This window comes from Balearica regulorum, chromosome 18 (genome assembly GCF_011004875.1).
Source record: "Balearica regulorum gibbericeps isolate bBalReg1 chromosome 18, bBalReg1.pri, whole genome shotgun sequence".
In the NCBI taxonomy this organism is placed as follows: Eukaryota; Metazoa; Chordata; class Aves; order Gruiformes; family Gruidae; genus Balearica; species Balearica regulorum.
Window position 1 is genome coordinate 5,414,480 of NC_046201.1, and position 21,274 is coordinate 5,435,753.

At 43.0% G+C, this 21,274-nt stretch overlaps 1 protein-coding gene across 1 annotated transcript; it reads left to right on the forward strand.

Moving 5' to 3' along the window:
- The first annotated feature begins 6,615 nt into the window (after positions 1–6,615).
- Positions 6,616–19,025, forward strand: TMEM100 (transmembrane protein 100). Its single transcript, XM_075771016.1, has 2 exons — positions 6,616–7,059; positions 11,985–19,025. The coding sequence occupies exon 1, from the start codon at positions 6,616–6,618 to the stop codon at positions 7,018–7,020; it is 405 nt and encodes a 134-aa protein (XP_075627131.1). The 3' UTR covers positions 7,021–7,059; positions 11,985–19,025.
- The last annotated feature ends 2,249 nt before the right edge of the window (positions 19,026–21,274 follow it).

The following is a 21,274-nucleotide window of genomic DNA, read 5'->3' on the forward strand; positions in this document are numbered from 1 at the left end:
TGCGGAGGGCTGGGCAGCCTCCTTGCTTGCCCAGCCCAGCCTGGCCTCCCAAGGACAGCCTTCCTCCCGGCCGCCCTCCCAAACCAGAGCCGGACCTTCCCCGGTGCGTGCCGCCCCGCCCGCGGCAGCTCCCGCTGCTGAATTTGCTCCGGTCCCTTAATTGTTTCGCTCTCACCAAGAACTTTGTTTACAGTCCCTTGTGCAGCGAGCTGCATCCCCCTCTTATGCTTGCTCCGGGCTAGTGTCCGCCGCAGTCCTGTCCGGCAGTCGGGAGGTAAGGCACGGCTCGGCACAGTACGGCATGGCATGGCATGGCACGGCATGGCACGGCATGGCATGGCATGGCATGGCACTGCACGGCACTGCACTCTGTAGCATGGTCTGGCATGGCTCAGCTCAGCATGGCATGGCACGGCTCGGCTCGGCTCGCAGTCGCTGGACCCGCACGCCCGGAGCCCGCAGCCCGTCGCGGCGGCCGCGCCCCCGCTGGCTCTCGGTGCCCGCAGGGCTCCGGCCCCACTCGTGCCGCGGCAGCGCCTGGAGCCCGGCTCCCCGCGCTGGCGGGGCGGGCTGGGGTTGCTCGGACGCTCCAGGGAGCCTCTCCGCCCCGGCCGGCAGGTCCTAGCACCGCTCTCTCCTGTGTGGCACAGAGCTTTTCTGAGGGGATAAAGTATTACAATTAAAAGCTTCGGGGTGTCTGCAGCCGGGGGTGCTCCCTGCTTTGCAGGTCGCCGTGTGCCCCCGCGGAGTTGTGCCTTTTCGTTACGGGCGGGCTGCATATCAGAAAGCGTGCGTGAAGCTTTCCTTGCCTGTTCGCGTCTCTTCTCTCTTGCATAGGTGTTAGGGGATAGGCGTGACACGCAGTGGTTTGCACTAGGTGTGTGCGGCGTTTAGCAGACGCGTTTGAAAGTTTTGCAGTTTGCAGATAACAAAGTTTGTAGAGGGGTTTGGTTGGCTCCCCTCCTACTCTCCAACTATGTCTGAAAAACGAAAAAGGTGTGAGAGCTTGCATCTGGTGGTTGTATTATGTAAAAACTTGGTGGTGGAAAATTAGTGGCATCCTGAAACTCAAACAGTTGACATGATTTTACGTGTTCTTCTACCCCCATAGTTCAGGGCCTGATCCTGGAGTCTTGTAAGTAAAAACTCTAGTTCTGTATTTCCAGGAGTGTTCACATGGGGAAGAGCTGCGGGATTGTGTTCAGGATTACTGCAGTCTCTTGAATTCCAAATAAAGTCTGGCTCTCCTTCAGCACAGAAGGACTCCTTATGCTCTTTGCCGTAGTCACTTCAATGCAAAACCAAACTGAAACATGGCCATAATGATTTACTGGAATTTTACATAAGCAAAAAAGAGTATCATCTGAAGTATTATGCAAGATACAGAGAATCAGTTCCAGAGCCTAAAGGCAGAAAACTTAAAAGTATCCCACCGGTTCTGAGTAAAATGCAAAAAGGGGGAAAGGATTGTAGTGGCTGAGAAACACCATCTCTTTGCACTTGCACAGAGATACTCAGTATGTGGGAAGCCTCCTCAGGGAGCACCGCATTGAAATGATTCAGAGTTAAAATATTGGAAACTTAATGGATAGATTTCATGTTTCTGCTTCTCAGCTTTGTGGTGAGGGAGAGAAGGAGGAGGGAAGAAACCCTGTCTGTAAAAAGTTGCTCTGTCAATCAGTTTCTTTGATAAAGACATTGATTTTAAAAAATTACCTAAAATGTATGTAGTCAAGGACAAATCCAAATAAATTACGGACAGAGCAATTAATCTTTTCAAGAATGATGCTAGCAGAGTGACTTAGGGGGCACAATTGCACTAGGAAGAGCTTTTCAAACAAATATAACCGTTCTTGTAATATGAGTGGAAGTTGACTGCAAGATAGTTTCAGAGGTCTGCTTTTGTTTTAATGTAAGCTAGGTTATTTATCTAAAGTGGGGCTTTTTTCTGCATTTCCCTCCAAACCTTTCAAAAGTCAAGCCAATTCCTAGGTAGTGTGCACAAGAATATAGTCAAGGAGATAAGCAAGGAGACTTCCTTATTCTTAGTGAACTTCAATAATTGGCTAAATATGTTTCAGCTCTGTTACAGGCTTATTCCAAGGATCATCTAGAGAAGAACAGCAGTAGTCTGTGCCTGTAAATGTTCATGTTTGTGAAAAGTTAGCATGGTCCAAATAACTTAAAAAGAGAAAAAGCCCTTAAAGTTTATCATTATACAAACTTATTCTCATGAGTTTATTCTCATCCCCACTTAAGACTTCTGCTTCAGTGTCGAAATTATCTTCCATAATCATGCACATATAGAAAGGGAATGTTGGATAAGATTAGCAACATAAATCTCTGCTGCTTCCTAAGTTTTACCCAGCTGCTTGGTGATTTCACAGCTGTTTCTGCAGTTGATAACAATTCCCATCGCTCTGCTTTCTGCAGAGCTGTCTCACTGCTCTACTGCAGTCTGCCTTGTCCCTATTTGAGTTATGAATCTTGTTTTAAAAAATTCGATAACAGAAATGAACAATAGTAAATATAATGGACTTATGTTTATTAGTGAGTTCTTCGATTCAGTCAGTTTGCCTTTTTTTTCCTGAGAGGAGTTTTCAGGATTATATTACTTAGGTTTTCTTATAGCAGAATAGATTTAAAAGGGGTTTTTAGTGGGAAGCATGTTGTCACTGTCAGTTTACAGCTAGGAGAATCAAGGCACAGGGAGATGAAGTTATTTGCGCAAAGAAACTGGAGACATAGAAGAGACAAAAAGCCAAGTATTCCAAGTTATGATTCACATAAGTGAGCAATAGAAATGAAGTTAAATGAGATTTTTAACTACAGAAATTCATGTGCCTAGCTCTTTCTGGGGGACTTGCCTGGGTTGTGACACCCATCATTGAGACGTCACATTATCAAAGAAAAATGTTACGTAGGGCCAGAAATGGGTGGCTGCTGCCAAGAAAAGAGGCAGAAACTGCTAGGAGAGCCGGAGGGAGAGCATCTCCTGGTTCAGTTAGGTTAGGAGCAGGAGTCAGCATACAGCGGGAGCGTTTCCATGCAGGAGTTTTGTTCTTAAGAAGCTGATAAATATCCAACAACTTTTCTTGTAGGAAACTTCCATGCTAGAATATTGTCACCTCCAAGTCATCATTCAGCAACATCTGACACTTCAAAGCCCGGAGCAGCTCTTACTGCTGCATGACTCTGCCTGAATTGACATACGAGACATCTTAAGCAGTCTTCCTCTGCTTGCTGAGCCAAGGGATTCGTTACGATGGATTTCTCATGGACCTGGTAGGTGTGCATGCTGATGGATTTCATGTCTTTTCAGTAAATCTCAACTTACATTTATTATTGGGTAAAACATTCCTCTCCCTTATGTCCAGTGTTAGCCACAGATTGCCACAGAAACACGTTCTTCCTCCAAGTCAAAGTAGCTCCTTAAGAATGTATGATTAGTGAGAGGATGCTGGTGTTGCCAGGTGTCTTTGCAAATCTCTTGCTTTGAAATTTCTTACCCTGAAACTTGAACCAAGTCACCTGTTGGCTTAAGTCAGAAGTGACTTTCCTGGCAATGAGGATCTAGTGCCCTGTTTTCTAGAGGTGAATACCTTCATTCACACTTCAAATAGGTTCTGCTGTTTATTTAACTTACAGTATTTCAATAGAGGTTTGTTTATTTGTTTTATATGAATGCCTGTCTCCTTACATCCTATTACAGGCAAGAACTGTGCTCCTCAGAAGTCAACAGGTATTTTGCCATTGACTTAATTTTAGTAGTTTAGGAGATTTTTTTTTTAAATTTCTGTTAGTTTTAACTGTATAAATGTATCTTCTTTCTTCATAAATCTCTGTAAAAGATGTCCAAGAGTTTTAATGCTCATTGGGGATGTATCTGAAGCAGAGGCACAAGGAGTCTAGAGACAGGAGTAAATATACTTAGACTGAGTATTAAAGATATTCAGAATAATTGTGGGTTTTATGAGCCCAATCCAAAGCCTTTTCAAGTTACTGGGGAGTTTCCCTTCTGTGACTGTTAGAGAGAGTATTTGGACTTTTGAATAGTTATTACAATGTATTTGAAACTACGAGACCTTTTATATGGAAAAAGGTTAATTTTTTTCCTCACTCAAGTTTAATAATAAAATATTGAACAAATTGAATTTGGCTAATGGTAAGATCAAAAAAAGGTGACATTTGGGGACCACATTCTTCCATTGTGCTGAACTTCTATAACATTTTATAGATAAGTAATGCAGCAACATGATGGCACCAGTGTGAGTCTCACTGCCATTTAAGTCAGTATTGAAAATGCAGAACTTGGGCTTAGATCCATGTGGGGACAAATCAGTGGCACTCTAGAGCAAACCCATGGTCCTGGGCTCTTTCAACTGCTATAAAAGGTACTTAATCATGCATTAGAATTTGAAGGACAAAGCAACAGAACCTAGGACAACCTAGGATATCTAAGGTGTCGGCACAGATATATTTGCTTTGTCTGATAAGCGCTGATCTGATCCCCTGACTGCCCTTGGAGATACCTCCAAGGAGGAGGTACCTTCACAGAAACACACAGAATCGTGGAGTGGTTGTGGTTGGAAGGGACCTCTGAAGGTCGTTTGGCCCACACCCTGTCCTGCTCAAGCAGGGTCACCTAAAGAAGTCTGCCCCAACTGTCCAGATGGCTTTTGAATATCTCCAAGGATGGAGATTCCAAAACCTCCTTGGGGCAACCTGTTTCAGTGCTCAGTCACCCTCACAGTAAAAAAGTCTTTCCTGATGTCCAGACAGAACCTCCTGTATCTCACTTTGGGCCCATTGCCTTTTGCATTGTCAGTGTGTACACTCGGTTGTGTTGTGCTCAGCGTTGTCATTAGGGAGGGAAAGGCTACTCTGTCTTGTAGTTGTTGAGCCCCTTGCAGGATTAAGCCCTGAAGGCAGCTGTGTACAGCAAGATACAATACTAAGCTGAGCACTCTTCCTTAGAGCAGTAGAACAAAAGCTTTGTCAAACCAGTTCTGAACTTTCCTTGTCTCATTAGGATTCAAGGAAACTCAGATACAAACTCTCTGCCCAAAAACAGAGTACAGCCTGTTTGTGTGTGTTTAAAAATAGTGAAATCCTCTTTCTTGCAAAATACACAGTCCGTTACATGAGGTACTGAGATACAAAACCAAGGGCTGTCCACAATGGAGGAATATATCTTAGCAACAAGGGTGGGAGTGGTGGGAAAGGAAAAGGAGAATACAAGTATCTGGCAATTAACTTCCTAGTCACAGATGTGAAGGTGATAAAAGTGATAAAAGCATTACTGCATTGCCAACGCTCTTCCTTGTTCTCTGAGCTGCATACCATGCTGGTCATAGGAGCAAAAGCTACACAGCCTGTACTGGAGAGTGGTGGAGGAGTCCTGTGAGCTACTCCTAGTAGGAAAACCCAGTGATTCCCCAGTGTCCCAGTCTCTGTTGTGCATGGTGGGGTGCACTGAGCGACAACCTGGCCCAAGGCAGCACAGCCGTGGTGGCCTCCGCATTGTCACTGCAGACTCCAGGGTGGCTCCCACACCCCAGAGTCCCAGGGAGGTGGCAGAGGTCTGCCGTGGCAGCCTGTAGCGGTGGAGAGGCAGGGGCTTGTCTTGCCTTGATCAGGTAGACTCCAGTTCTGCACTGGGCTCCAGGGAGCCAAAAGCTGTTTTGCCTCATAATGCAGATGCAATCAAACTGTGCACGCTCTCTGTAGGACTGAGAGTGTGTGGACGATATAGAGACAGGAGGAAAGCAACCTGCTCTACGATGAGTGAATATGACTGTAAATCTCCCTCCCACACAGTAACACGGATGTGGTTTCATGGACTTACAAGGGGCCTGTTACTTTTGCATTAAGTCAGTTTAAATGGCAAGCCAACAGTCTGGCATTGCTGTTGCTGTAACAGTAGGTTTATCAGCTTTCAGCTGGCGCTTGCTAGGTGCAGGGAACTATCTTCATCTCCATTTCTCCCACATCCATACCTAGTCATGACCGTTTGAATTTTTTTGCTAAATAGCACTTGCCTTGAGAAAAGGCTCACTGTTCAGTCCCGATTTTTGCCGGACCAGTTCTTGCCCATGTTATTGTGATGTGCATTGGAGCAAATCTTGGTAATGTGTGTGTATAGGTGTATATATAAATAGTGTGAAAAAGTGTACGAACAAGAATAGAATTTTTAACCGAAACAACCTATGAACTGTACCTCGTTGTCAGGAAATGAAATGACATTGAAATCTAAATTGCATCCAGAAATACTGAGTTTAGGATGTAAGTTAAAGTGGGATTTAGCCCACAACACCTTAGCCCACAACACAGGCTCAGTTCTTTATAGCACGTAGACCTATGTTGCTGACTACTGTAACAATTGGTTCAGATCCACTGCAATCAGTAGTGTTGCAATTAAGCTTGTGCATAAATCATTGTGGGGTCAGAGTGTCTGCTTGTGTGCGATCCCAAGTGGGATACTTCTGTGTCACCCATTTGTTATGTAACAGTAATGCTGCTTAGTTGAACTCATGCTCTTCTCTCCACAGTGCAACGTGTGTTCAGCAGAGCCTGCTCTAGCCTAAGAATTGACTAAAAGTCAAGACAATCAAGATGACTAACGAACCTATTAAAGAGATCCTGGGCGCTCCAAAGCATCCTGATTCTGTAACCACGGAGAAGAGTAATAACAATGACTGTGTGATAACCACCATCCCTCTTGTCAGTGAATGCCAGCTGACTGCAGCCACAGGGGGAGCAGAACTCTCCTGTTACCGCTGTACCATTCCCTTCGGTGTGGTTATCCTCATAGCCGGCATTGTGGTTACTGCTGTAGCATACAGCTTCAATTCCCATGGATCAATCATCTCAGTGTTCGGCTTAGTCCTCTTGTCATCAGGACTCCTTTTGCTGGCTTCTAGTGCAGTCTGCTGGAAAATCAGGCAGCAAAACAAGAAAGCAAAGAGGCGGGAGAGCCAGACAGCGCTTGTGGCAAATCAGCGAACCTTGTTTGGTTAAAGACAACCAAGAGAAGGCCAGACAGAAGACAGAACTTTTGTAAGTCAACTTGACTATTTATCAGTAGGAGAGATTGCAGATTTTAATTTAACTTTGGAAATGAACTGAAATGAAAATGGAATGGATTAAGAAAGACTCTTACAAACTCTGCAAGTGCTCTTAATATTTTTCTTACTGCAGACTTGGTAATGATTCTCTCCAAGACGGAGGAAAAAACACTTTTCCTTCACAGAAAGCAGTATTGTCATAACTGCAATCATCATAACTGCGTTCTCCAACATGCTGATCATGTTGGAAAGGGAACTTGTGAGAACTAAGAAAATAATTTGAACTGACTTGAAATGCCAGAGATCTCCTTAAAATACACACTGTGACATTTGACCAAGGGAGAAGTCATAGCATTTAAGTGACTACAAGCTTATGGCCAGATTGTCTGTGACTTGAACTGTAGCTCAAAAAAAAAAAATCCAAAACAAAGCAATAACAAACAAACAAACTACAGATTGCTCAATAAGCTGATTGTTATATTTTATGTAACTTCCCCCTCCCCCAATATCTGTGGTACTTTCCCCCTTTTAAACAAACTAATATTAATTTTGTTTTGCTATTGAATAGAAATAGGTAAAAATGTGTAATTACATTGTCTAACCTAAATAACGAGGTATGATTATAGCTTAAAACATGAGACTTTTTTTTGTAAATTGAAGTGGTCAGGTTTAGCACTTTTGATTACTTTGCTATAAAATTAAAAAGTAAATTTCATTAAAATAATATGCAGTGCTGCTAGACCTTTAGAAGATCTTTTTTTATTGCTATCAAGATGGCTTGTATCTTCAACTTTGACTGCTTTTTGTAGAAAAACACCGGTGACAATTACTGTCAACATATGTACTGCTGATCTCTTCCAAAAATCTCTATAGACTATGGATTTTGGTTTGATAGCCCATTCCTCTTGCAGCTTGATTAACAACTCAGTTATTGAAAAATCGTACCAGTAAGTTCTGCAGACACTTACTGGCATAGTCAGTTTTAGACACAACTATTAATAATTACTTATGGAAGCAAAATCATCTGTGTAGTGTGTGTTTTCTGAATGAGCTTCCTAGGAATCTCTAGGAAAAGCAGGTCTCAGATGTCCCCCAAGTGTGTCTGAGATGTTTATTCTGTAACTCTTGTGTTCCAGAGGTCTTCCAACTTTTCTCAGGTAATGTGCAATTGAGGGGCTGGTCCCAAACTGCAGAAAACAGCACATTTCTTCATCTATATCCTGAAGGACAAGTAGTGCTGAGCCAAGTCACAGACTTCCACCCCAGTGTATATGAGGTATCAGAAGGCAGAGGGGCCTTTTTTTTCTATCTTTTTTTTTTTTTCTTCTTTCTTTCTCCAGACTCAAAAGGGCTGGATGTAATTTTTGCTTTCCACTGCTACAGCGAGCGAGGCCTGGGCTAGCGTGCCTCCTCTTTGCCCTCCAGAGCCTCTGGCATCCACGACGGCTGTGGTGATGCCAGTGCAGAGCATACCTGTCGAACAGGTGCCTCAGGGGGTAGCCTTCTGCAGGTCATCCTGGAGCCGTATGCTTCTCCTGCTGAAATCACCCAGGCATTCTGGCTTAGGTGCCACCTTTTCCTCTGCCCTGCATGGTTTAAGCTTGTTACATCCATAACTTATCCCCGGATTTGCAAAGTGCACTTCGTGTTTTAAATAGAGCAAGCTATATGTATGGGAGGGGATGTTTGGAGTCAGTATTTGCGTTGCCACACTCCGTGGTTACCAGACGCTATAATAAAATCACTTGCATCAGAGGAAAGCTGACAACACATTTTAGCACTTCCATAGCCCTACTTAATCACGGCAGGAAGCTTTCCTGCTGCTAGGAGAACATGTTGCGTCACCAGAACATCTGACACCGGTGTCTAATGTCAATCACTTTGCTTAAGGTCATTAAAAATATTAGGGTGTCCCCTTACGATGTACAGGTTTTGCATGAGTGACAATTCATGGGAAATGCATAGCATGATAAATAATGGAACAGGTGGACTAACGTGGTGTCTTTCCTGTTTAAAATGAGAAAAGTGATTGACATTAGCAAAGCTGGATAAGCTAAATAGGGCTGTTGATTTTTTTTTTTCCCTTGGGAACACAATAGTTTTTCTGACTCCTTCTTCCCCCTCCCCATTTCTTTTTCCTCAGTGGAATTTTGCGGGCTGCCGAGGAGAGAATTGCAGGGGCCATAGAGATGCAGTGATTTCCACTACATGCACGTAGCAGCTCAGCCCCATGATTCGCAGGCTGAGCCCAGAGCAGAAGCAGGCCTGTTGCCCTCTTCAGAAGACTTTCCTATACGTGTGTCTTCCCTTTGCCATTGCAGCGATACAGGCGAGCTTGTGTGCAGCGAGTGGAAGAAAAGTAGAGGTGCAAGGTGAGGCTCTGCTCCAAGTCAAAAGGCCAAACTCAGTGGAACGGAAGCAATGGGGTTTTGGGAGCAGTTTATTCAGGAAGGGTAAATAAGAGTGAGTAAGAGTCACTCTGCTACTACAAGAGGAGATTTCCTTTCCCTCGTCTCTGTTCTTTATATTTGCACTGCATATACAAGGACACAGCAGAGTGCTTGCACCATCCCCTGCCTTGCTAATTGTGGAGCATCTAGGCATTAAGGACTGTGTAAGCAGTGACAGACAGCATTGCAGTGACCCTAGGCATGATCCTCTAGCATAGCAAAGCTTCAGACACAACACGGTGTCCCCTAATACCAGCTAACTGACAGGTTGAGAGGCCTCAAGGTAATGCTGCTGAGCTCAGTAGCATTGGCTGTATCCTAGTCAGACAAGGTACACGCACAAGCATCTTCATATTAAGCAATGAGTGAAAATCTGTGGAGGAATTCACTCTTGTTTGTCCTTTATTCAGAGAAGCAAAATAATAACCTTATGGGGAAGAATCCCAGCACCTGGTCCTGGTCTCCCGCAGGAGCAAGGCAGAGGTTGTCAACAGTCAGAGACCTCATGCTGTTAAGGATGTTTTCACATGTTTCATCACTAAATTGCCACATGGCCTTAGAAACTGGCACAGACTTCTCCACTGTGATTTGTATGTATTGATTTTGGGACAGTCTGAAGTAGTAGTAGCATCTTTTCTGAATGGCCAATGATGACATCCAACACAAGCGTCACAGTCTGTGTTTTTTCTTCCTGCAAATCTACATATTACGGGCATTTTCATTACTATCCTCTCTCTCCCTGCACCCAATGTCCTGGTTCCAACACATTCTTTTTAGCCCTTAAAAACCAATCATTCTGGAAAAGATGCTACGTGAGTATAGCGTGGAAGGCTTAGCACCTTCATTTTTCCAGAAGCTGGTGATATTGTTAGATTTGAAATGTTTTTTACAAAGGCACATTTACAATGCTTTTACAAGGGTCAACCCCCTCAAACTGGTCAGCTACAAACAGCAAAATTTCTGCTTCAGCTTTTGAACCCCATGGCCTAACCTGGATTGATTTGGGGTTTCATGCCTGCATGCCGGGTCATGCAATCCACCAAGTCTTTGACACAAAGCCATTTGGAACTCCACAATTGCTGTTTGGTGTTTCTCATGGGAACCTGAAAGGCAAAAGTCAGCCTGGAGGATGCAACCCTGTGGAGATCACAATGACTTTCCAGTTCAGAAACACCTTCCCTTCTGGTGTGAAAAGGCTTTGAATGCGACAAATGGTATTTTGGTTCTGGGAGAGGTTGGGTGGGAGCTGATGCAAATTTTATTGTCACAATTGCTTGTCTCTCCCTTCCTGAAAGCTCTGGCAGCATTGCGCAAGCAAAACTGCCCTCACAAGGATAGAAAATTATCTAATAGGGGAATTGCGCTGGTGCACCGGGCAAATGTTACGGGGATCTTAAATAATAATTTCAAAACCTAAGCACAGGAAATTGTGTCTGTAACTACACCCTGTATTGCTATTGTACACAAAGCCAGTTATAGCCTGGGACAGTATTTTAAAATAATAATCAGTTTGGTATGACAATGCTTAGTATTTGTTCAAGTCAAAACGCCCAATTTACGATTCCCCAGTCACTTAACATGTCATGTTTTGTACGTGACTGTGGTTCTAATACCATAATTTGCCAGGTTTAAAAAAAAAAAAAGAAAAGAGAGAGAGAAAGGTTAGTTTCGTGGATTTGTGTCAAGAATTAAGTTTCTTTGCCTTGGACACTCGGGAGAGCTCCTGTTACCAAACAACGAATGTGCAATATTACTGCAGCTCCACAGAATAGGAACCAGACTCAGAGTACGGAATAAAAAAAGGCCTGAGAGTCTCATCAGAATCCGGAAGGGTCAGGCCACAAACAAGCTCTCTGCAGTATCCACTATTCGTGCCTCAGCTTTGCTTATCCAGAGTCAAAGTCCAGGGCCACCGCTCCTTTAATATCTGAGATGGAGGTTGTTGCATATTATTAAAAGGTTTCATCTAATTTGGTTTTACAATGGGCTCCAAAATAAGAAGAGCAGAACAATATTTGCAGCCATCATTTTGCACATCTATTTCCAATGCCTCTGATGCCTTTAGATTGTAGGACATTTTAGCTCTATCAGTATAAATCTCTGTCAATTACAAAGGGCTTTTATATGTAAAAGTACATTAACATATCAAGAATTGCACTGTATGATGTGAAAAATGATATAAATCCTGGCAAAACTGTATGTGTAGACTAAATCTTACAGGCTAAACCATATGGGAGAACAATGGTCTTAAACTGCAGAATCAACTTGAATTTTTGGCTTTTATTCAGACTGTTGATGTTACTATTAACATGACAGAGGACCTAATCCTTCCTCTTGTGAGCAGCCAGTTGGAGTCCTATTGTCCTAACTCCTGCATCCAAAAATTTGCATTTGCAGCAAACGTGACATTTTTGAAAACCACTTTTTTTTGATTGATTTCACTTCTTAACTCTTCTGTGCTTTCTAGACTAAGAGGAAAAAAGTATTAAACTTTAAAAACGGAGGAAAAGAGGAAAGAAAGAGAACACACAACAGCAAATGTTGGACACTACATAAAGTCATGGAGGGATAGTAGAACTTTACACAAGTGCCTTGCTGAAAGACAGAGACTTTTAAAAATATGTAAGTCTTGTTTCTGATACATCCTTGGCTGTATCCTCAGTTCCATTCTTGTAAAATGCCTGAAGTCCCTAGGTTAACATCAGTCTTAGATCTCACCTCATATTTCTTCTCCTTTTCTGTTTCCCAGGAACCAGTTAGCTCAGCAAAAGGCAGAAGTTTAATTTCTTACCATCTTTGCAATCTGACTGAAATTAAAATGGCCATTTGGGATGCGCAGAGGCAGTGCCCCCCGGTTTTGTAAGCTATAAGGCATTCAGCCACAGTCTACTCTTGAAGAGGTAGGCACTATATAGAGGTAAATATTTCTGTACTGCAGCAAGAGATGTCAGTGAATAATCTAGTGGAAAAAAAAAACCACCACCAGAGCAGCCCTTCACCACCTCTTCTCAGCCACATTCCCTTTCAATCTGAAGGCTCGAGTTTGTGAATAGAGTTAACGGCTTTCCTGGAAAACTGGCCCATGACATTATTTCCTTGTGAACTCCATCCACCTGTCATGTTAGGGCTTGGTGCGACGCCAGCACTGGCAGGAAATAATAGGCAGCAGGATGCTGGTGTGTGTCGATGGCCCTGACCCTCCCATTCCTGAACATGAATAAGCTTCGAGCTCACAAGGCGTCACAGCAGCGCAGCAGCTTCTGGGCCCACAGAAACGCATGGGTGGGATGCACAGCCACTAAAATAACATCCAGCCAGCCGAGCCGCAGCAACAGAGCTGCATGGGAAGAGATGGTGTCACATTCTCGCTGCCTGCTGCTCTTTGTTCTTTCGCCTGCACTCTCGCTGTGCTGTAGATAGTACAATGGCTACTTAGCGGAGAAAAAAAAGTACAAAGTATGCCTGTTTGTGAATTAGCTCAGATTCCCCAAAAGAACACAAAAGCTTCATTGAACAACTTTCACCGCTTCTTGAGGGAAATGCGCTGGAGAGGGAACATAAGCTATCAGCTTGAAATGGTTTGCAGCTAGCTTTTGCCTGATACTGCACCATTGTCCCCGGGAAAGGTAGTTCAGTTCAGTATTTAGCAGGACAAACTCTTGGGAGATTAGATAGTGAATAAGGGGAGCCCAAATCATCCCTTAAATGAGACAGGTTCAGTTTGCGACATGATGCAAACTGGAGTGTGTGTTCTCCAAGACTGCCCTGGCAGACCCTTGTCAATCTAGGTGGTTGGCATCCCCAAATCCTTCATAGAAATTGGGCAGAGCGCAGAGAGGAGGATAGGAAGACTTCTTACTCCCACTTTGCCCTCTGCCAGACCATGTGACAAAATCTGTTTAGGTTCTCATATGGCAAGTCTTCTCTGAGGTATTCAGAGTATTAATCTGGAATATTAGTCCTCTTGCTTCTCATCTCAAAGCTGTAGGAGATAGCTATGCTCTCCTGGGGACATCTCATTTTAAAACCCAAAGTCACTAGTCCATTTTTTACTATCTTGAGCTGTTCTGTATTGGTAAAAAAACAACAAAAAAAGAAAATATCATATACACACACACGTATGCTTCTTTGACTACATGTAGGGGCAAATAGCCTGAGATATGTATACTTCTAATGCTTGCAGCATAAAAATGCACTCCCCCAAAGGAAGCTTCTTCCCAGGACTGATGGCTGAGAGCCAGAATAATTGCTGGAAGGGCTGGGCATGTTGGGGCTGCAGCTGAAATGAAAGTTTGTTTGCAAGCCAGTGCTCACCACCTCTCCCCTCCCTTTGCAGGTTAAGAAATGTCTGATCCCACAAGCTAGATCTGGCTTCTGGGGGTGAGATATCTGCTCCTCTGAATCAAGCCATGATCATTTATTTTCATCTTCCATGTAATGAAAGAGCTGAAATCCCACTGTACTTCACATCATGTAACTGAAGAGCTCCTCAGTTAAGAGTGCTGGGGTCAGATATACAGTCCGTGTGAATAGGCTTAGTCCCACTGAAATCAATGGGGTATGTTACGTATGACTATCTGTGTTGCCACTTCTGGTTTGTTTTTAGCTAGATAGAGACAAAGAAAATGCCATTCTTTGCCTACCAAGTGATGGTGCTTCAAAGAATGACCTCTGCTATCACACAAGCAAAGGGCTTTTCAGCCATCACTCTGGCTTGTAAAATAAATTTGTAAAGAAACATCCTGATCTCTTAGCCATTTCCCTATAAATAGTTTTCATAAGAAAGTCCAATGACTGGATCTGGAACAACACTGATACAGCTTAAGTTTAATGAAATCCAGGCTTGAAGCAAACCATCCTGTCACCTCTTACCCTTTTTGCCCAAAGGCAAGACTGCTGAAGTGAATAATGTCATTCCTGTGCAAAGATCAGAAAGACAGTCAAGCTAATGCTAACATTTCAGCTTTTGGAAGGTAAGTGATTTAGTGTAATAGGAACACCACCTTCATTTGCCTTTTAAAATTAAAAAAACCCCCAACAGCCTAGAAAAGAAGCTTTTCTTCACTTGGCAAAATATTTCAGTCCCTCCAGAGCAGCTGGGACATGACTGGCATCGTAGCCCCAGTTGCAGCCAGCTCCAAGTATTGTGAAAGATGTAAACCATCAGTGTTGGGCACAGCGTTCATATCGTATTCACTGACTTGCTCAAGTTCTGCCCCACCGTGTGCTGACATCAGCGGGGCTAAGAGCAGCCACCTCTTCCCCACTGTAGCCCAGGCTGCTTGATCATGCCAGGCAGGACTAGAGGGCCTTATCTCCAGACACAGAGAAGTGCAGTTGGACTGTAAAATGACCAGAAGGGAAAGCATCAAGCCTGGAGCTCAGGACAGGACAAAAAAAAACATAATCAGGGAGAATCTATGTGCATATGTGTCTTTTGCTGATAGTAATGTTAAAGCAGAGGTGAGTACTCCAGAGAAGGACTGAAGCACATTGGCAACCAGCTTGGAAAGGCTTTCAGCATTGCTGCTCTTTATGTAACTGTTCCCTGGCTAGGTAAAGGGCTTTGATTTGCTTTGTATAAAGCAGATGGCAGTCAGGAGATCTGGGCTCCGCACAGAGTGTTGCCGGACACCCTGGAGCATCTGATGAATCACAGCGTGTTGTTGCTAATGCATTTCTGGCAGTGGCTTTGTGGGACTGGTCATTAGATCATTTCCCATGGGCAACTACCTGGGGACTCGATCAGATAGTATCAGCTTTCACTCTGGTCTTTGGTCAAAATGGTCAATAAAAACCATTCCCCTGGTGGCGGTAAAATCATTTGTGCTTCTGTTGAAGAATTACTACTCAATTGCCTTTGTAATACAAGAAGCTCTTTCCAGTCAGAGCTACAAAATGTAAAACTGGCACCAGAACTGGCCGTTATTGAACAACACAACTGCAGAGGAATTGGCAGACAGACATTCCCCTCCCCAGCAAGTCGTGTTCTACAGCTGCCCTGGATCTCAGCACTTTTCCAAAACTTTGCTGTGTTTTCACAGGACTCAGATCTCTCAATCCTTTAACTTTAGGCATATTTTCTGTTAGCTTCACACTGAGATAGAGAGTGACCAGTGTACAACCGATGGCTGTGCATGACAGTGCAGGGTGCTAAGGGGAAACTGAGGGCAACTGGGATGTGCATGGCCCCCATTTCCCATCACATGAGTGATCAACAGCTGCCTGCCACTGCGGAGCCAACCTTTGTGTACAGGTCCTGCAGTTCTGATCGTCTCCTGTCTCCAGTGAGGGCTCAGCGCAGAGTCATGGTGACATCACTGAGCCAGCCCAGCACCTTGGCCCGAATCCCCCCAAACCACAGCGCTGCAGAGAGCTGGGGGCAGAGCTACCTGCGCGGAGCTGCTTGCACAGCACTGGGTCCTGTTAGAGCCACACAGGGACACAAATTTTGGATATTTTTGAGCGCCATCTACTGGAGTTTCATCTGTTTTCTAATTGTTTGCACACTAAATGTGCTGCTTATATATTCATATGTATACAATACTCTGTGTTAAGAAGTATGAAGGATTTCAAATTGAGCAGAAGAATGAGCACCGCGGTCCTCCCACGACTGATAGCCATCCCTACAGTGTCCCAACAAGCACTTCGCCATGCTCCCATGTTTTCATGGTTCTGATATTATTTAATTTCCTAGGGTCAAAGATTTCCAAAGGCTAGATTTACAGCTGTTCAGAAACTCCCAAGTGATAGTTTTCCACTGGAAAATGATGGTCTAATTAACTCAAAACATTTCACAGAAATGTAACAGTTTCGTTGCTTATTTATGTTTACAGGAAATGGTAATCATTGTATTGATACATTTATTTTTCAACTGCATTGTTTTTAAAAAAACTAAAAGAAAGATGACACAAAACATTTTAATCTTGCTGAAATGAAATATTATACACATATATGAAAGCTCTATACCTAAATCCACACACAGATAAACTCCTGAGACCGAGATTTGCATCCCGATTTGGGAGGGTAACAAAATGAGAACAATCCTGGAAATTCTCATGGATTGAAATTCCAGACTGTGAAGAGCTCCGATCCCTGAATTTTTATTTCTCTATTCTATGTTGTTTTGAGAGAAAATAACCTGACTTGGGAAATTCTGTCTCTCCATTTCTGTCCGTGCACACACTGCTGATGCCTTGTTAAACCCTAATTCTGCCGACGTACTCAGTTCAGCAAAGCAGACTGTTGGCAGTTTCAGTTTCCTGTAGCAGAGGCAAACCTTTTGTACTTTTTCCCTTTGGGCAATTTTCTTTTTCCCAGTGTTAGAAGTGTGCGAGGTCTTTCCAGCTGGGAATTGCACGTTGCAGGCAGCAAGACCAAGTGTACAAAGAGAAAGCAGTCTCGGTACAAGTTACGACACCGACATCTGGCATATAGATTTGATGTCTCTGTCGCCTCCTTTGCTGGACAATGCTCTTGTCCCCAGAGTGAAGTCTTTGTTAAATGCTGGAACTCTGCAAATGTGACTGGCATCAGCTCTGCAGAGTACTTTGAGAGAGTTCTCATTTTCACAGATCCGTCAGTTGAAAAAAGTAAAATCTTCCCCTCGGGTCTCCCTAGCACCAAGCCCCAAACACCAGGTATTTGGGAAGCCAGCCCCTGTTACAGAAGGCTGTAGTCTGACAGGACAGCAGGACAGCAGACATCAAGTTGGGCTGGAGAACAGTTTGGAGCGAATGAGGCAAAGAAATGTTTGGGAGACAGGTAGTAGTCACGGCTAGCTCTCCAAAAACCTCTTACAAAAAATGGCTGGTTTTCATCAGGGGTTAGAGGGCTGTTCAGACTCAGGCACTGTTACCTCCTGACGTTCACACACCATCTGTGGGGGATGACTGCTATTTCCATCTCACTCAGCCACTCAGTGTAGCTGCTTTGGGATGGGCTAGCTGTGCAGAGGGATCATTTTATCACAAGGACAAGTCTGAGAAGGAGCCGTGTGAAGGACACTCTGTGAAGTCACTGTTCATGTTCTTTCCAGCTTAAAAGTGGTAGCAGAAGAAGGGTTGTTCTGTGGGTATGACGGTGCTTGGGTGTTTATATTTAATTTCTAGATCTGCCCTGTAGTGAGGCCCTTCCATGTTCGTGGTGTGTGTGGAACACACCACAGATGGTGCTTTTTGATCTGCCTTGCCGGTGAGACTGCGAGTTCCCCGGAGCAGGGCTGTCTCTGCCCATGGAGGTGCGTAGGGCAGCTGCAAGCAGACGCCTCCGCTGGTCCAGCGCCCGTGCAGCACCAGCAGACCAGCAAGGTGTTCAGGAAGCCAGTTGCTTGAAAGCCCCTGGACAACAAGTATTACGGGCAGGAGAGAAGAAGAAATCTTCATTTCCAGCTGAGAGAGATGCTGTGTGCCAGTTGTTGGTAGGGGTGAGGTGGGCAGAGCCGTTCTGCATGCCCTGCGCATCACAGGCAGAAGGAGCAACAGTATGAGTTGTATTAAATGGTCTGATTAGATTATTTTTTTTCTAGCAAAATTTAAATCTACATTGAAACAAAGTTTTCCCTTGGGCTAGTGCAGCAGTTCAGCTGAACATAAAAGATGCTATTGAAGCAATTTTTGGCATGGAAGAGATTAAGTACCGTGAAGTCAGAGCTAAAAGCTTGCAGTTCAGCAACATGCATAGCATGAAATTACATTCCTGAACATGTGAATTATATCATGGTCAGAACTCATGGCCATCTGACAACTGCCTTGGGAAGTTTTATATTAAAGTCCTGTCAAGCATTACAAGTGTCCTAAAGTGATGATGGAATGAGTGATTAGAGAGGGGCCTGTAGCATAGCTGGCAGCTGCTAATGAATGGCCTTGAACTGCAGAGAAACACTCCAGGCTCCTAACGGAGGAAGAACATATTCTAAAACATTAGATAATTTTAAAGGATTTTTAAGTCTGTCTGTAAATGATCATGTACATCCACAAAGTGGCCTCTTTTTGTGTGACCAATGAGCATACCTAGATGCTAGAAAGGGAGAAAATAAAAAGCTGTGTTGTTTTTTTGAATGGAGACCTTGATAGCAGGTCCAAAAAGAGAACTCGGTTCCTGTCTCCATCTTCTCTACGTTTACTGTTTCTTGCAGAGAATGGAAAGAAAAGTCTCTGCTTTTTAATAGGATCTTTTTAATATTGGCATGTTTCCATCGCCTTATTTGATATATGAAGCATAAATAGGCAACTTTCTCATGCATGAGCTGTGTTTATATAACACCGTCTTATCATATGATGTTGGAACATTTTGATAGTGTTTGCCAAATATAAGCTTGTGGCTCAAGTTTCTGGATATATTTAAAAATTTTCCAAGATGGGTTCATTAGCTACACTCCCCATTAGGCACTTGCTCCTGATTGGCGAAATTAATTCTGATTTGATATTCTTAAATTTTTCAGACATTATTTGTTTTGTTGTTTGTTTTTAACGTGTTCAATTAAACATTATCCTTGTCCATATAAACAGCCATCATGTTACGCCTTACTCTTTACTTCACTAAAGTAGATGACCTTAAAATATTAATTCTCCAAGTTTAGAAATGTGCCCTGAGCATCACACCTATACAAATATACAATATAAAGAAACTACAGCACTTCCTTCATTATGAATTAATCAGATGATATCTTTGTCTCACTGGTGATAATAACACAGCTTTCAGATTTCCATAAAACCAAGACTGTACCCACAATTATCTGCCTGTTGACAACTACTTTTTCATTATAAAAGGAGTTTCATCTTCATGACAGTTTTACAGAACTGAAGAAAGAAATTCATACCATTCTCTAAATCAAAGTAGGAAACCATTCCTTTCAACTAAAGTTGAGGAACTTTTTAGTAACAGATGCCTCCAGCAGAGTCACCTGGACCCAGGTCCAGGATCCGTTAGTGGATCTTTCCATGAATTCTGTGGGTTTTAGCCAAAGTGCATAAAGAAAGAAGGTTCATTTATTACAAGAACGAAACGGCACTAGAATGCGTTAAACCAATTCAATGGCAGGGAATTCAAGTTTCAGGGTTTTTTTCTCATAGTGAAAGCCATTTGGTTTGGGGCCATCAATTAAGCAATTGAAAAATCCAGCAGACTCACAGTCTGATTACAATCTAATCACATTGCAGTGAAACTGCAAAATAATCACAGTTGCCATTGCTACACAAAAAGTTGCTGTTAGCTGTCAATCTTTCTATCACCAACAGGAAAGTCAACTTCCACACTGTTTACAAGCCTCGCTTAGGGAACCTTGGGCCTAAATCCTAAACAAACTTCCTCTGCAATAATTGCTAACATAATAGCACAATGTGGAGACTTTGTCACTAGAAGTCCATTATTCTTTAAATTGCCATATCACAAAGCTAGCTCACTTCTCTTCAATACTGATTTTGTTTGTTCAGATGCCAGAGGTTCTTGGTAGTATCACAATAAGCTGAGAAAGCAGCCTTTCCAAAAATGAATATTATTTGACTGCATCCAAAGAATAGCAATTAAACTCAATAACAAATCCCTTTATTCCCTGCTCTACGTATTTTATTTAGAAACCATTGAATACATTTGTTCAGATAAAAGTCACTGTGAGGACCGCACTTTGGGATGACTTTCTGCTATTTTTCAAACTCAGCAAAGAACACAGAGGTGCTTAAGTTTAAACTAGGGTGCTAATGCTCTGCTGAACCAAGCCTCAGCTAATGCACGTAACTCCTGAACCAAACACTGTTCGACTTCTTGTACCTCTGCCCTCCAGTCATAGTGCAACTGGTCAAGCAGAAGGGTGAAATGAGGTGTCTTTCAAACCACACATTGTGGTTCGTAAATGAAGGTTTCACAACTTATGGTCACTCTGATGTATTTTTCCCATAGGCCAGGGAAGGAATTTGCATACAATGAGAATCTTTTTTTCTAAGTTAAAACAAAAGACAGTCTTATTTCATGTCTTTCAAGGAAGGTTTGGAGGATAGCCATATACATTTTGAAATCCCTGGGCCAGAAATAAGCTATTAAAACAGATTTTGCAAGACGTGTTTTATTTACAATAAAGGGAGGGAATGGATCTCTTGTTCATTTTGTATCCTAAGAGTAATATTTCATTAATCTCTTTCCAAAACAAAAGTAGAACAAATTGATTGCTTTAAGTTCCTTATTCAGGAACATTCCAATAACATCACACCTTACACTTTGGCTTCTGTAAGAGCTTTTTCCTGAGCTCTTGACAGCAGGGTTCTGCCTTTTTGCTGAGTTAACAGCATGTTCTCCAGAGTAACGATTCTGGAGGCAATAAGGAAACTGCAAAACGGAACTTGGATACAAGATACAACAGGCTTGAGACCTCAGACAGACTGCTGCATATCTTGTATGGCCAGTCTTGAATTTCATGTTTTAAAACTAAGGAAGAAACACTCAGAATGGCCATTGTGCCCATTGTAAGGGTCCTTCCACTTTTCTCCATGAAACAAATTCTCTTGGGATTCTATGCACGTGCCTGCGTGTGAATGTGTGTGTGTGTATATATATATGTATAAAAAGTCCAACCTTTAATATTCTCCCTTCAAGAAATGACACAATCTTTCAAAGTACTTTTATAATCAGAAGCATCACTTCCTTTGCACTTTAAGGCTAGCAATTGATTAACTGAATTATTTACAGCTGCCAGTGATCTTAATTGGTTTCTAATTAACCAGAATGCATTAGAAATGTAATTGCAAGTCAGCCTGAACTCCCAGT